The 15,105-nt window shown below is 40.9% G+C and overlaps 1 protein-coding gene across 49 annotated transcripts in view; it reads right to left on the reverse strand.

The window, feature by feature from the left end:
- The window catches only part of RIMS2 (regulating synaptic membrane exocytosis 2), an 814,155-nt gene that overhangs the window by 327,990 nt on the left and 471,060 nt on the right, over positions 1-15,105 (reverse strand). For 34 of the 49 annotated variants that reach the window (XM_075582507.1, XM_075582506.1, XM_075582513.1 and 31 more), the window contains 2 exons: positions 13,261-13,469; positions 625-744 (listed from right to left, as the gene is read on the reverse strand). In XM_075582507.1, the coding sequence (XP_075438622.1) occupies positions 625-744; positions 13,261-13,469 (329 nt within the window). Of the gene's footprint in view, positions 1-624; positions 745-13,260; positions 13,470-13,635; positions 13,704-15,105 lie in introns of all 49 variants that reach the window. The other 15 variants (XM_075582528.1, XM_075582546.1, XM_075582526.1 and 12 more) reach the window with 1 other exon arrangement.

The raw sequence follows: 15,105 nt of genomic DNA on the forward strand, positions 1-15,105 counted from the left end.
TACGTACACATAAGGATGTGTGTGTGTGTGTGTGTGTGTGTGTGTGTGTGTGTGTGTATGTGTGTGTATGTGTGTGTGTGTGTGTATATATATATATATATATATATATATATATATATATATATATATATATATATATATATATATATATATATATATACAGTGATCGACAAATCACCAAAAAATCTACTCGCCGAACAAAAAAATCTACTCGCCACCTACAACCACACGTGTGCTGCTTGGGCCAATAGGAGCTCGCCATTATGTTAAATCCACTCGCCCAGGGCGTGCAAATGTATAGGTTTGTCGAACACTGTATATATATATATATATATATATATATATATATATATATATATATAGTATACAGTATACAGTATATATATATATATATATATATATGGTTTTCTATCATGGAATCACAAATGATCACAAACCCTGCTTTTGAATCCTCTGATGGATGGCATCCACACTTTAAAAAGTATGAATGCCACGTGACGCCTATGAGTTGAACAGAACACAAAATGATCTATATGTATCCTGCCTCTTGCTCAGAGGCTGTCCTACAGAGATCATAGAATAATAACAATAATAATATTATTACAGTGACTAATTAGCACTCACCTTTAGACCAAGCATTGCTCCCGAATCTCGAGGAACACTTCCATCTTTCAGCCGCTTGTTTAACAATATGCGGCCAATTAAACGGTCTCCATCTTTGGACGGTTGCCAAGTAACAGGGTGCTGCGTCGGTGATATAGGAAATAAATATGAGATATCATTCTACCGGGAGCAAAACAGCCAGTGACAATGAGGGTCATTTAAAGATTGCGTTGCAGTGGCAGCAACGTGGCGCTCTCAGCTTTAAAATGCACCCAAGTTCCCATGGGTTAGCACTGTTGTATTTCTGCTTTATTGTAATACTAAATATGAATTTGTTAAATGAAAAAAAAAACCCGATATCTATTTGTAAGCAGGTGCCAGCTCTTTCTGTTCTCACAGCGTAGATATAGCTTTAACTTTACACAAATAGCTTGCCCTGGTAAACGACGTGGTGCTTGCAATCTTTTATAATTGTGACCTCGAAGATATTATCTGATGCTTTCTCGTGACAATTGCTTCCTTCTGTAGATTGAAGCCTCACGTATACATGGGGGGTGCCTCAAAGTGGATGTTCAATGTAAAGAAGTACAGCAATAGGTTGGGTACATTAATCATTACGCTGCAGGGCGAGAAGACAACAGATTGCAGCATCTGGCTTCCAACAGTGTGACCATTCGGAGGGCTACGTAGCAAGGCAATTGTGAGGCAAAAATCCTGCCTCATTGTAGTATCAAAGTGAAAAATGGTAAATGCTGCACACCAAATAAGAATAAATCTAAAGTAATTACCGGTGCTCCTGCATCTGGATAAGAGCCTGCAGCTGTTTCAAGGGTACAAGACGAGAGGATACGTGGGCACAACGGATTTCCAAAGGATCTAATTTATTTAGCCAAACAGAAACACAACGTTTCGACCATAAGGTCTTTTTCAAGTGAGGTATAGTGGCAAGTGCCACTATACCTCACTTGAAAAAGACCTTATGGTCGAAACGTTGTGTTTCCGTTTGGCTAAATAAAATAGCTCTTTTGGAAATCCGTTATGCCCACGTATCCTCTCTTCTCATTGTATCAAAGAACACTGCTTCAATGTTGCCTCGCCTCCACCAGTTGTGGAGTGAGTGTGCTAGGGGGAATTGCGGAGGATATGATGCACATATTATAACGAGATGTATCATATTCTCTGTGCCGTTCTTTTCCACTTTTATTTGCGTAAAAAAAAATATCTGCCAAATCGGAACTGGCATAAGTGGTAAATTCAACTGAACTGTTTTTTTTTTAATACGACAGAACTGTTCTCCAAAACATGAATAAGTGCATTAAAACACACTTTCTCTGCCTTTATATATAGACCTCTCTTTGTAGAGAATGGAGACAAACTATGTTTTGAAGAACTGCAGAAAATAACATTTTTAGAAATGTTGCGGTTGCTTTTTGCAGCCAGGAAGCATTTTGGGACTGCCCAGGCTTCTTTGAATGATCCTCAGAGTATTCTATGCTTTATCTTTCTAAGTACACACAACTGCAAATGAAGAGCTTTGATTACACAATTATTGTCGGTATTTTTTACCAAGCAGCTAAATCTTTTGAAGTTGAAACATTTCCACCTCTTCTGAAGGGTTACAGATTTGATCTGAAGAATTCTTAGACAACAAATCTTAGATGTATTCTGGATAGTAGTAAAGTGTAACCTGGCGTGTCAGTGCATAGAGCCCCATATCATTATGCACTAAGCCGTGCTAAGTCATTAGACAGCTTCCAGGGCTGAAAGGCAAGTGTATGGACTGTAGTGCATCTTCTTGTGCCGGAGTGTCTTGTGGCTTAGCACTGCTTAGTATATATGGCTAAAATGAGAATTTTATAATGTATCTGATAAAATGAATTAAACTGTATAGTTTAGCATTGTTTCATTATGTGGATAAGCAAAATTGCTTTCAGACGTATGCAAATACATGACATTTTCCTGCCAGATCCACCCATAAGTACAGTATAAGTTCTGCATAGAAGGTTTGTTGGTTATTTGGATTTCTACCAGATTGGTTGGTTATTCGGATTTCTGTTTGTATCTACAAGAAAAAATAAAAATAAAATTAATGGACTGACCTGCAATCTGCTTCGATTTGAACCAACATGAACTATGACTTCTATGGAATTGGACAAATTGATTGGATTTCATGTGAGTCCGCCTATATATAATGAGGACTCCATGATCAAGCTAAGCTAATCCTGACCTTTTCCCTGAGATTATAAATGTAACTTTGGAAGTTAAAGAAACCTTCCATCACGAGTATGTTTTCTCATTCTACCTGGACACTGATCCAATGGTTTTATAGACAGATGTTCATATTAGTGCTTTATAATATAGAATTGTAACAAGGGCCAAAGGTTTCTTAACACAAAAGTTCACCCATTCGACCAAACTAATTTTTAAGACTGAGCAGATCCCTTCATCATATTAATAGTACTGTATGGTGCCATAGGTGAATTTACTTAGAATACAGAAAACAAAGAAAGAAAAAGACTGACAATAAGCATACTTGGATTCCACCTGGTATTTGTTCCCCACTTAGGGAAAAACTTTGACATCACCATTACAACTTTACCAACAAAAATATATGCTCTGCGTCTAAACCATCCCCCCCACCCTCCCTCGATTATTTAAGACCTTTAAAATACCTGTTTACAGAATCCATTCCACGTTTTCGCTGCTTTCTTAATATATACAAAATGCTCAACTTAAATATATTTCATGAACTGGCAGATATAGGTTTATTATCACAGTTTGTTCTTTTTTAATCAACCCTTTTATTTTATTAACCTCTAGGTATTGTTTGTTAAAAAGCACAGCAAGTTCCAGATCTTCTTCTTTCTAAAGAGTCGTTCATTCAGAAATTGCTTACCAAAAACCTAAACAAACAGATGTATACGGGGTGCCACCGTATCTACTTTTAGTGTGTGAAATAGCCAGGAAATGTCCCAAGTTACAAACCGAATCTGGTGCACCATATTATTCCCCCTAAAATGATATAGTATATATATATACATACATATATATATATATACATATATACATACATACATACATATATATATATAAAGCCACTGTAAATATTACTGTATGTTCATTTGCATGTCTTAGACAGGTCTGCAACCCTGTCTATATATATATATATATATATATATATATATATATATATATATATATATATATATATATATATATATATATATATATATATATATATATATACAAAGAGAAGCGCAGGCTCCATAGTGTTTAACTGTATAAAAATAAAGTCCATTTAATATGACACACAGTCCCTAGGAATCACACTTACAAGATTTAAAAAACCACTGAACATTTGAGAGAAATCTCTAAGGGGTACGTCAGCTGGGTTGGAGGGGTCCAATGTAATACTCTGCCTTGGTATGGTGCAGCTGCTGGAAACTCCTGTCGCACTTCCGCAATGCTACACTCGATCAGCCAGTCTCTCAGCACATTAATGCCAGTCCTCCGGTTAGCTGAATGCTCTGGACATAGACCGCATGTGCAGCGTTTGCAACCAGGCTATCCGTCAGGTACAGAGACCTCCTCTCTACCGCCGGGCGTGCTGACATCACCACCTTGCCCCAACTAGTTTCGTCACGATCACGTGACTTCCTCAGGGGATAATGAATAACCAGGCATAAATAACCTACATACTGTATAACCAATATTATTCATAAACATATATACATTGTGGGAACAAAATGTTATAACTCATACAATAATATATAATAATAGTTCCTACAATGTATATATGTTTATGAATAATATTGGTTATATGTAGGTTATTTATGCCTTCTATCTTCACAGAACATTGCAAAGTGGCATATTATAGATGTGTCCCTGATAGTAGGGAATCAGCACAGCTGATTCTCATGAGTGGAGTTAGATTTACATAGGCACCACTATATAAGGTAGTTGTAACAGGGGAGTTATCCCTGTTCAGGTAATGTGCCTCTAATCCAGCAGTGTGGTGGTTAATTGCTTGTAGTCAATTAACAAACACCACCTGCCTGATTAGATAGCTTAGAAAAGCCTGTCTTTTGAGACAGGAAGTGAGACTCCTTAGCTCACACCTGAGCTGAACTTGGAGACAGAGCAGAGATTGTCCCTTACTCTCACAACTTGTGAGACTGACATGGGGACAGACGTCTTGAGTCTACTGTACCAGAAGAGGCTGCTTGCAAGACACAGAGGAAACTTCTAAACCTGAATGCTGACAAATCCTGAAGAAAAGGTAGCAACCAGGAACAGAAAAGATTTTCCTCCAAACCACAAGGAACAGATAAGACTTTCATTTATAAGACTTGTATATCTGTTCATTTCATGCTATATGTTTGGGGCTGGGAGACATGCTTATCTAAAGGGAGTGGTGGATTGCATAGTATTTCACTAGAAATACTCCCAAGTGAATAGAAGTTTTGTTTACCCCTTGTTTGGATGGTTTCCTGATGTTAAGGAAACAGGCGCAATAAAAGCCTTATTTAATTTCACTATAACCAGTCTCCCTTGCATACCTCTGTGAGCGTCTGCCTACAGTAGTACTCTGTGGTTATTCATTATCTTATCCCCTAAAGAAGTCACGTGATAGTGACGAAACTAACTGTCTGGCTGATCGAGTGTAGCATTGCGGAAGTGCGACAGGAATTTCCAGCAGCTGTACCATACCAAGGCAGAGTATTACATTGGACCCCTCCAACCCAGCTGACGTACCCCTTAGAGATTTCTCTCAAATGTTCAGTTGTTTTATAAATCTTGTAAGTGTTATTCCTAGGGACTGACACTCAGTTTTTTGGGTGTTGGTGGATTTCGGCTTTATCTTCATTCCTTATTTCAAACTGCTAATGGTATTCGTTCTCTCAAGACGCCAGCAATGAGCACCCGACGTGCGTTTCGTCTTCTCAAAAGAGTTGATTTTTTTGAAGGTGGAGTATACATTTTTGTTAATAAAGTTCTAATGATGATGTCAAAGCTTGGTTCAAACAATTGCTTCCTACAGTAAGTGGGGAAACAAAACAGAGGAGAATTCAAGAATTCTTATTGGGGTGCTATGTCTTTCTTTGGGCTAGAGTCGTCAAACTATACTAAAAATTAGTTTATATCGCATCCGGGGGAAAAAAATACCAGGTACTTTTACCTCAACGTTATGACCCAAGTAATCAAGATTGCAGTAAAAAAATTCCCATGTGCAATATTTTAAAAGGAGACACGATACGATAATTAACGGAACCAATAATAAGCAGTAAATAACTGCACCGCGATCAAATGGGGGAAAGTAGTGTTCTATTTCTACCATAGGGTGATTTAATATAAATGATTACATTACCCTATGGTAGAAAACACATCAATCCCTTTGATGCCTGTGGCTACCAAGGTACACCACAGACACCACAGGGGTTAATATTAGTGGCTTGTAATGCATTGCAATGTGTAGTAATGCATTACTAGCCACTTATGAAGCCTAGGGGGTTAGGTAGTGATGTTTTAGTTCAGTATTAACCCCTTTGTAGTCCTTAGTGGTCAGATAGTCATGGAAACAAATGACTAGATGACCACTTGGGCTACAAAGGGGTTAGTATCTAGTTAAATGTTTAATCGTTAATGTTTTATCACCTATTTCATGTTGGTTTAGTTTATCTTGCCTTTGTACGGTATATCATGCCAACTATAGACATTTGCAAGAAACGGCTAATCCCATCCTAGCGTAGGTGATACAAAACGCAGTATTTTGGGGAATGAGCCAGGTTCTGATAAATATCAGGACTTTATTACTGGCACCAAAATGACTATATTTGGGACATTTAGTCATTTTGGGACCGGTTCCGATTTATCGGATGGGGTTAAAAACGCGCTATTTTTGGTGCTATAACCTTGATGACTTAGACCATAAAAATAACAAATTTTTGTTGGCTACAATACTGCATCTTTTGACTAATGGTGTTTGAGGACTATGCCACGGGTGCCAAGTCCAGTCCTCAAGGGCCACCAACAGGTCAGGTTTTAAGGATTTCCCAGCTTCAGCACAGGTGGCTCAAACAGTGGCTCTGTCAAAGACTGACCCGTTGGTGGAACTTGAGAACTGTTTTCCAAAAGGAATAGTGAAGGTGAGAATTATACAAGTCAGTGTTCAAATAATGTTTGGAAAGTTGGAACTAGCAGCACATCAAGAACATATCAACGAGAGAAACAAATTAGACACACTACATAATAATAGTAGAAACATTACTAATTACAAAACAACATAATAGAGATCACAGGGAGGGATGCAATAAACTTAGCCACTGTCGCATATGTCCTGGAACAGGATTGTATATTTTCTGTGTATTTTTTCTGCTCTCAGGCTGCCAGCTCTCCCCTGGGAAAGTTTCATGTTTTCCCTGTTCAAGCAGCCAGTGCAAGATAGCTGTTACAATATTACCTTTTCTACAAGCCACTAGTCAGTTGCCCTGGCAACCTCCCAATGCTCATAGTTTGAGATTGGTTTAGCCCTGTCCCCCTGCCCTTCTCTATTTATTAGTATGCCCTTTTGACTTGTTCCTGTCTGGAAAGGGAAGTATGCTCTCTCTTACCATCAGCAGACAAAGTGAGTAGACACATCTTCCACTGCTCCTTTAGAAAGGGATTCCTTTTTACCTTCCACTGATAAAAAAAGCCACTTCCTCTCAAATAGGATACTTCTCCTCACAAGAGACATTTCCTACCACAAACTACATGCAAGTACTTTTATATTTCTGTTAACCCCACTCAATAAAGTTGAAGAAAATAGAAGGACTTTGTGTGCTTTAAAAAGGGGATGAGTTTATGCTACGTGGATCTTCCCACCTGCTACAAGTGAGTCTGGATTCAGAACAGTACTCCGACCGGCAGCATCTGAGACAGTCGTCCATCGCTGACGCAGGTAACAGACCGCACGCCACAGGCACTGGCAAAAGGCCTACATACATCTGCAGCATGGCAGAACTCAGACCCTCACAAGACACCACGCATGAGTGACAACTCAGACACCACTCAGGAGAGAGACAACTCAGATGCTGAGACGCTACACAACTTCAACAGATGCAAGAAGGTGCCAGGCTTAAGTGGATAGTTACACTTACACAAAAGAGCCGCGAGAAATATGAAGCCGACATTGACGCACACTACGGCAAGTTAGAGAAGGCCTGGGAAAAAACTGGACTTGAAATGTGTAATGTTGCAAGCGTTGGCAATTATGATAAGCAGCTCAAGCAGGCAATAACTCACTTAAGGCATAACCACTCGTGCTTCCGAGTGCCGTCAGAGACATATATCACCTACTTGCCCAGGATTAATACCAGGGAAAGCCTGCAGGAACGAGACTTTCAGAATAATATTGATCTAACACGTGACAGCCACGTGCGGACCGCTATTGTTGAAGCCTAGAGTAGGAGAAAGGACCTTGCTTTGGAGACCGCATCACAGCGCTCCACCGCATCGAGGCATTCTTCAAGGTCAGCAAAATCAGTGCAATCTAATGCTTCTAGCACAAGCGCAAAAGCTACCAAGGTTACTAAGGCGCGAGCCATCGCAGAAGTCGCACCTGATAGGGCTGAATATGGTCGAGAAGTGGCAGACATAATGTCAGAGAAAGTGTACATAGAAGAGGAGAAGCAGGCAGCCTCTGCCACCGCCGCTGCTGCAGCCACTGAGCGTAGGAAGACCGAGTTGGACGTGAACTTGTACGCCTTTGGTAAGGAAGAGGACGCTGCCGCACGACAGGATGACGGGGAGCGATCGTACAGCTGGATAGCCTCAGAGGATCCAGTCGAATGCACCGAATACTGTGTGAGGAGCCTCCCCAGTGTGAACACCAGCGCACCATCCCAACACGATGAGGAGGACATCGCCGATGCTGAAGACTTGCAAAATTCACGTGGAGAAGATACTGTTTCTTCAAAGGCATACACTACCCGAAATAGCTGCTGCCAAAAAAGTGATTCACAGTGATCCTGCATGCATACGGATGCACTACAACAGGCTCGCAATCCGGGTCCGCCCACATGGAGAAACACAGCTTCCCACACTAACCAGCAGGCAACTGCAAGGTCCCTCGACCTTACAATCCAACGCTGCAAATCTAGATGGTGGACAGGGCACCATACCAAGACGCGACCGACCACACCCTATGCAAGACCAACACACCGATGCATCAGGCCTAACAGACATGGGAAAGTACATGGTACAGCATGATATGGTGCAAACAGGACCTACAGTACGAACTTCGACGACCATCCTGAGAACGACAGAATATGGAAGTCCACCTTCAAGGACGCAATCAAGAGTTTGGGCTTCTCTGCAAGGGAAGAACTCAGCCTGCTAACCAAATGGCTGGGGAAAGAATCTTCGGAGCATGCGAAGAGGCCCAGGCCAGCAAACATAAACCGCCCCAACTAGATCTCGACTTCGTATGGGAAAGGCTAGAGGAGTGCTATGGTAGCCCCGAGGCAGTCGAATATGCACTCTTCAAGAGAGTTAACAACTTCCCCAGAATTACGGTCAAAGACTGTTCAAAGTTACGAGAGCTCGGAGATCTGCTGCAGGAATGGGAGTCTTCAAGAGCAGACAAATCTCTATCAGGTCTCAACATCTTAGACTCGTGGAGTAAAACCCATCCTGGAGAAGCTACCTTACAACCTCCAAGAAAGATGGACTTTGCAAGGTTCAAAATACAAAAGGGAGAAGCAAGTCACCCTCTCCCCTTCTCATTCTTCTTGAGCATTATTCGCGAAGCAGCCAGAACAAAAAATTATCCCAGCTTCATCCTAGGTACACCAACCGCACCCAGTGCAAGCAACCTAAAGAATGAAGGACCGGTGACAAGTTACAGTAGCACCAGAACGCCTATCTCGGTCACACAGGACAGATGTGTCTCCTAAAATATCTACATGTCCCAATCATTCTACCATCCAAGCAGGGAGACAGCGGACTCAAACAGGGAATGTCCCATGCACAAGAAGCCACACCCACTTAACAAGTGTTTTGGGTTTAGGATGAAGCCCATAGAGGAATGCAAGAACTTACTCAGAGTTTGGAGTTTGCTTCAGGTGCTGCGCTTCCATAACTCATCTATCCAAAGGCTGCAAAGAAGCCATCAAATGTGCGGTGTGCAGCAGTGATAAGCATGTAACATCTCTACATCCAGAGGTGCTGATACTTGACCAACTCAACAACCCTTCCTCCATGGCAAAGCATGGCGGGAGGAGGGAGAAGAGGAGTCAACATCTGTCACATCCCAGTGCACCGAGGTTTGTGGAGAAGGACGTGACAAAAGGTCCTGCTCCAAAATATGCCTTGTCGCAGTATACCCCATGGCACAATCTGAGAGGGCTATTAGGATGTACGCAATCATCAATGATCAAAGTAACAGATCATTAGTGAAGTCAGAGTTCTTTAGCTTGTTCAAAACACAAGACAATTCCTCACCCTACACACTCAGAACATGCGCAGGAGTGACTGAGACAACAGGGAGGAGAGCAAATGGCTATACCATACATTCTGTGTGTGGCAGAGTAAAGATACCTCTCCCTACACTCAGAGTGCAATCACATGGTGGCAAACTGAAACGAGATTCCCACACCAGATGTGGCACGTCGTCACCCACACCTTAGGAGAATAGCTGACCGCATCCCGCCTATAGAGCAAGATACTAAGATTTTGCTACTGCTCAGCAGGGACATCCTGAGAGTGCACAAAATCTGCGAACAGCGCAACGGACCCCACAACGCCCCATTTGCCCAAAGACTCAACCTAGGATGTGTGATAGTGGGCAATGTATGCATTGGCAAAGGACATAAACCAGACTATGTTGACACCCGCAGAACAGATATAATGGAATGTGGACACACATCCCTCTTCAAACCATGTGTTGGCCATATACAAGTGACAGGAAGGCCTAGCAAGGAAGAGAAACAAGGTCATACCCCTGAGAACCACAAAAACATTTACAACAGGGGAATGTGACAATGGCCTAGGGTAGTCCAGACACCAAAAGAAGATGATTCAACTGCACTAAGGGAAGAAAACAATCTCCTGAATGATCGACAAGAAGATCGCCCAAGATAAGACAAACAATCGGACAACCCCCCTTCCACTCCATCCACCCAGCAGACACCCCCTAACCAAAGGGAAAGGAGTTCAGGAATCCACACAGACAGATCTATGGCACAATGGGTTAGCGCAGCAGTGCGCAAACTGGGGGGCGCGCCCCCCAGGGGGGACGGGAGTTTTGTCTGGGGGGGGTGCGGGCTGTTGCCCCACTAAATAAAGTTGAAGAAAACAGAAGGACTTTGTGTGCTTTAAAAAGGGGATATGTTTATGCTACATGGAGCTTCTCACCTGCTACAAGTGAGCCTGGATCCAGAATAATGTGTACAGAATTTCTCTTGTTTTCCTGTGAAAAGGAGCATGGTGCACTGAATGGTACTAAATATATATCCTACCGTAATTATCTAAGGGCTCTAAAATCTTATATGGAGGCCTAATTTTCAAGCTTTATATTACTTTGTATTGCAGATTATTTATTTTCAGCAGTGTCTCAGGTTAAAAAAAATGTCAATTTAACTTGCTGCTGAAGAAATCAGTTTTAAGAAAATCAGCAAGTAGTTGGGTAGAAATAGTACTTTAAAGCAACTCTATTTGAAATATTGCGGGGCGATATAAACCAATATTAAGTATACTTAAATCAAACCAACTTTAAAAAAAAAAGGTTCTCTAATTTCTACTGACGGCGGATCACTTTAAAAGAGCAATCCATCCTAAATAACCTCCATTCTTTTCAGCATTGAAACCGTGGGGTTCTCCAGAGCGGGAACGCACTACAGTATTTTCAGCTCTCCCGGTTTGCGAGAGATTTACCGGTGGAGGCGCTGGCATCAGAAGGCTCAGATACACCACAGGCTCCCAGCAGCGGAGGCTCAGGCCTCTTGTGGGCCGCGGGTAACGCATCACATACACAGTAGCCGCCATATCTCCCAGGGGGTGGGGGAAAGTGCGCTACATGTGTTATATTATTGTCACATGTATTACTGCTGTAAAGCGCTATGTACCTGGATGGCACTATATAAATAAAGATATAAATACATAATGTCTGGAGGTGCCAGTCATTAAACTGTGCAGTATGCTCAATTTCAAGTGGGCAATTTCTGTTCACGTGAACAGGTGATGTTGTATTTTTCAACATTTAAACCTTTATAAACCAAGTTGGACTGCGACTTCTAGTCCTAATACTGTACATTACTTAGGCCTTTTTAAAATGATTTAGTGCAATGCATTTCCACCGAAGTGAATCACATCGATGTGCAGTAATTGAGCCTGGAGGTTTAATGAAAGAGGTGCTTTGTTTGTCTAACCCAGGAGTGGCCATCTCCAGTACCCAAGGGTCACCAACAGGTCAGATTTTAAGGATATCCTTGCTTCAGCACAGGTGGCTGAATCGGTGGCTCAGTCATTGACTGAGAACTGACGTTGGCCACTTCTGGTCTAACACGTTTCACATAATGTTTTCTATTGATACATAAAGAGTACAGAACATTGATTCAATGGGAACTGGTACTGTAAATGCAATTATTATATGTTTGTAGAAATGTACCTAACTCCTCCTATTGCTCTGTACAACCAGTTCCCCAACTCGCGAGTGAACACCAGTGGGGCATGACCAGAACACAGTACTTTGATCCATTAACATTAAGAGATGCATTTTGCAAATGACTCTCTTAGCATCAATATAAAAGCAAAATTGTCACTTGTGGAGGAGGCTGTGCCAGTGTGACAGCAAATATTAATTTTTGGTGAAATCGCAGCAGCTTCATTAGTGCAACATCTACGGTAACAAATTCATGCTCCATGCAAACAGACAAAGAGCACATGGAGAAGACAGTAAAGACAACACAGCTCGTACTGTACAGAAAGCAAATAATAAGAACAGCAATATACAACTTAAACTGCACAAAAAATGCCATGGCAACAAATGAAAAGAACAAACATGACATGACAGTGAAAGGGAAAAAAGAAAAACAACTTTTCTGTGCAAACAGACCCATTTTTTAAATTTTTTTCTTTTTTTTTTTTTAGCCCTTTATGTGGGATTTCAACTAATAATTCAATATCATTCCAAGGGACATGAATGCAACCAATCCAAAGCCAATTCAGCGGCATCCTCCGTGAGTACATAACTTTGTGAATGAAGAAGACATCGAAGTCTATAATATGCAGTGAGAAGAAAGGGACATTTCTCTGCGCCTGGTGACTTCCATTCTTGTGCTGCCACAGGTTGCAATGCAAGGAGGAAATTTGCAGTTTTGTTTTTCTTTTCTGCACCTTAAGAAATACTACAGTGTCTACCAAACACCTCGGAGCTCATGTAAAGACATCAGACGCAGCATGATGCAGCTCTCGGATCCTGAACAAAGCCAAGAGTGCGCATGGTTGGCACTTTTCAGCAGACGACAGCTGCATCGCACTGCAATCATCAAATAAGCCCATCTCTCCCTCCTCCCCCCATCCCGCCTCTCTTGTAAAATGTGCTACTTAAATGAGTGACAGAGAGTAAACGAAGACCAAATGAGCAGATTAAAATGCAGGCTTCCACAATCTCAGTACCTTCTCGCTATGGCTATGCTCCTCGTTAAGGGTGGTGCTACTACACGTGTCTACCCCAGAGTCTTTAATCTGAGGCTCAGGCCATTCCAATTCCTCTTCCAATGAGTGGCCTCCAAAGCACACCATTTTCTTTTTCCTTTCACACAAGGTGTTAGAATCCGACAAAACTGCCTGCTCACTAGTTTTTCTTTTTCCCCTTTGACTGTCCCCTACAAGTGTGGGATAAAAAAAAAAAAAAAAAGAAAAAAAAAAAAAAGATATATATATGTATATATATATACAAAATAAAAGAAACATGCATAGGTATAAATAAAAACAAAAAGGGAGGTGTGGAATGATAAAGGAAATCGAATGTCAAGGCCCCACATGTCTCACCAAAGACATTGGGGATGCCTCACTGCTGTGCCAAGATGTATGGTCCAACCAGTTGTAATCCATGTCACCTGTGAGGGTCAGATAGATAAGATAGTGCAGTAAAAGAAAGATGAGGAAACAACACACAAAGACATTACAGTAACAAACATTTTTCATTTTGTGTTTTTCGCTTTCACTTTGCAGGTACTCCAAACTCCTTGCGTGTCCTAGAGATTGGCAATGGATTACCATGGATTGACAAGACATAGAAGAATACATTCTGAGCATCTGCCAATTAACCGCTGAAAGAAAACTACAATGATCCATAAAGGGTCTGTTCAATCAGACCATTCCAATATGTTCCTTTGAGTAGCACTCAGATAAACCCAACCTTACTTAACAGATAAAATGCTGAAAACACGTCTTTACATAAACATATTTTGTAATAAAAAGTTAAGCATTACCATTCAGTAAGCAACCATCTTACCAATGTGTTATACTCTATCTTACCTGGAAAAAATTTGGGGGAGCTCCACATTTCAGGAGCAATTCACTAGGGAAGTCACAAAGCAAAATGTGGTCGCCAGCCATGGTACCCAATCAGTGATGGGAACATCTCACATCATAGCAAGGTTTCCTTTCTGCTGTTGCTTGTTAGCAATGATACTTCCATAGGTCATTTTAATTTTATATATAATCTGGGACATCTACACTAATATTCTCCTGAAATGGGATGACAGTTTAAATAAAAAAAAGGCTCCATAAAGGAGATATAAAAAAATAAATGAAAGAAAAATATTCTTGAGTATTGCCCAGACAATCTTAAATACCGCTATTGCAAACCCTGTTGGTATCGTAGTTTCCCTCAGAGAACATTTACAAATAAAAGAAAAATGAACATTCTTCTGAAAACCAACCAGTATATAACTTAAGCACACCGTTTCTTAACACATGATTTAGGCCCTTCTATGCAGTGGTATTACACCAGACCTCTTCCAGTCCCGCCAGGTGTTTTATGGGATAGCACCGCTTAGTAATTATGCCTTTTTAATCTATTCAAATATGTGAATACACTCAAATGACTGGTTTACCAGACTTTAATCTTATCTCATGGTAATTTGGTCTCAGCATTTGCCACAGGCTTCAGGTAGCAGTGTGACCTGTTTTGCAATGTAACCTACCAATATTCACAAACATAATGGATACGTTGAATTACTCCACATTCCCCAAAAATGTGTGTTTATATACATATATATATACACATATATATATATATATATATATATATATATATATATATATATATATATATATATATATATATATATATATATATATATTGGTGGCCCTGTGTTCACAATACACACTTTTTTGAATCATCACTGCTGTGTGCTGTCTTTTGTCATCAGGATCCCCCTGGTTACTACACGTCTATATGCTACATATGGGACAAGCATCTGCCTTCTAACAAACGTGAGTGCAAATCTCCAT

Source organism: Ascaphus truei, chromosome 2 (assembly GCF_040206685.1).
Source record: "Ascaphus truei isolate aAscTru1 chromosome 2, aAscTru1.hap1, whole genome shotgun sequence".
Lineage (NCBI taxonomy): Eukaryota > Metazoa > Chordata > Amphibia > Anura > Ascaphidae > Ascaphus > Ascaphus truei.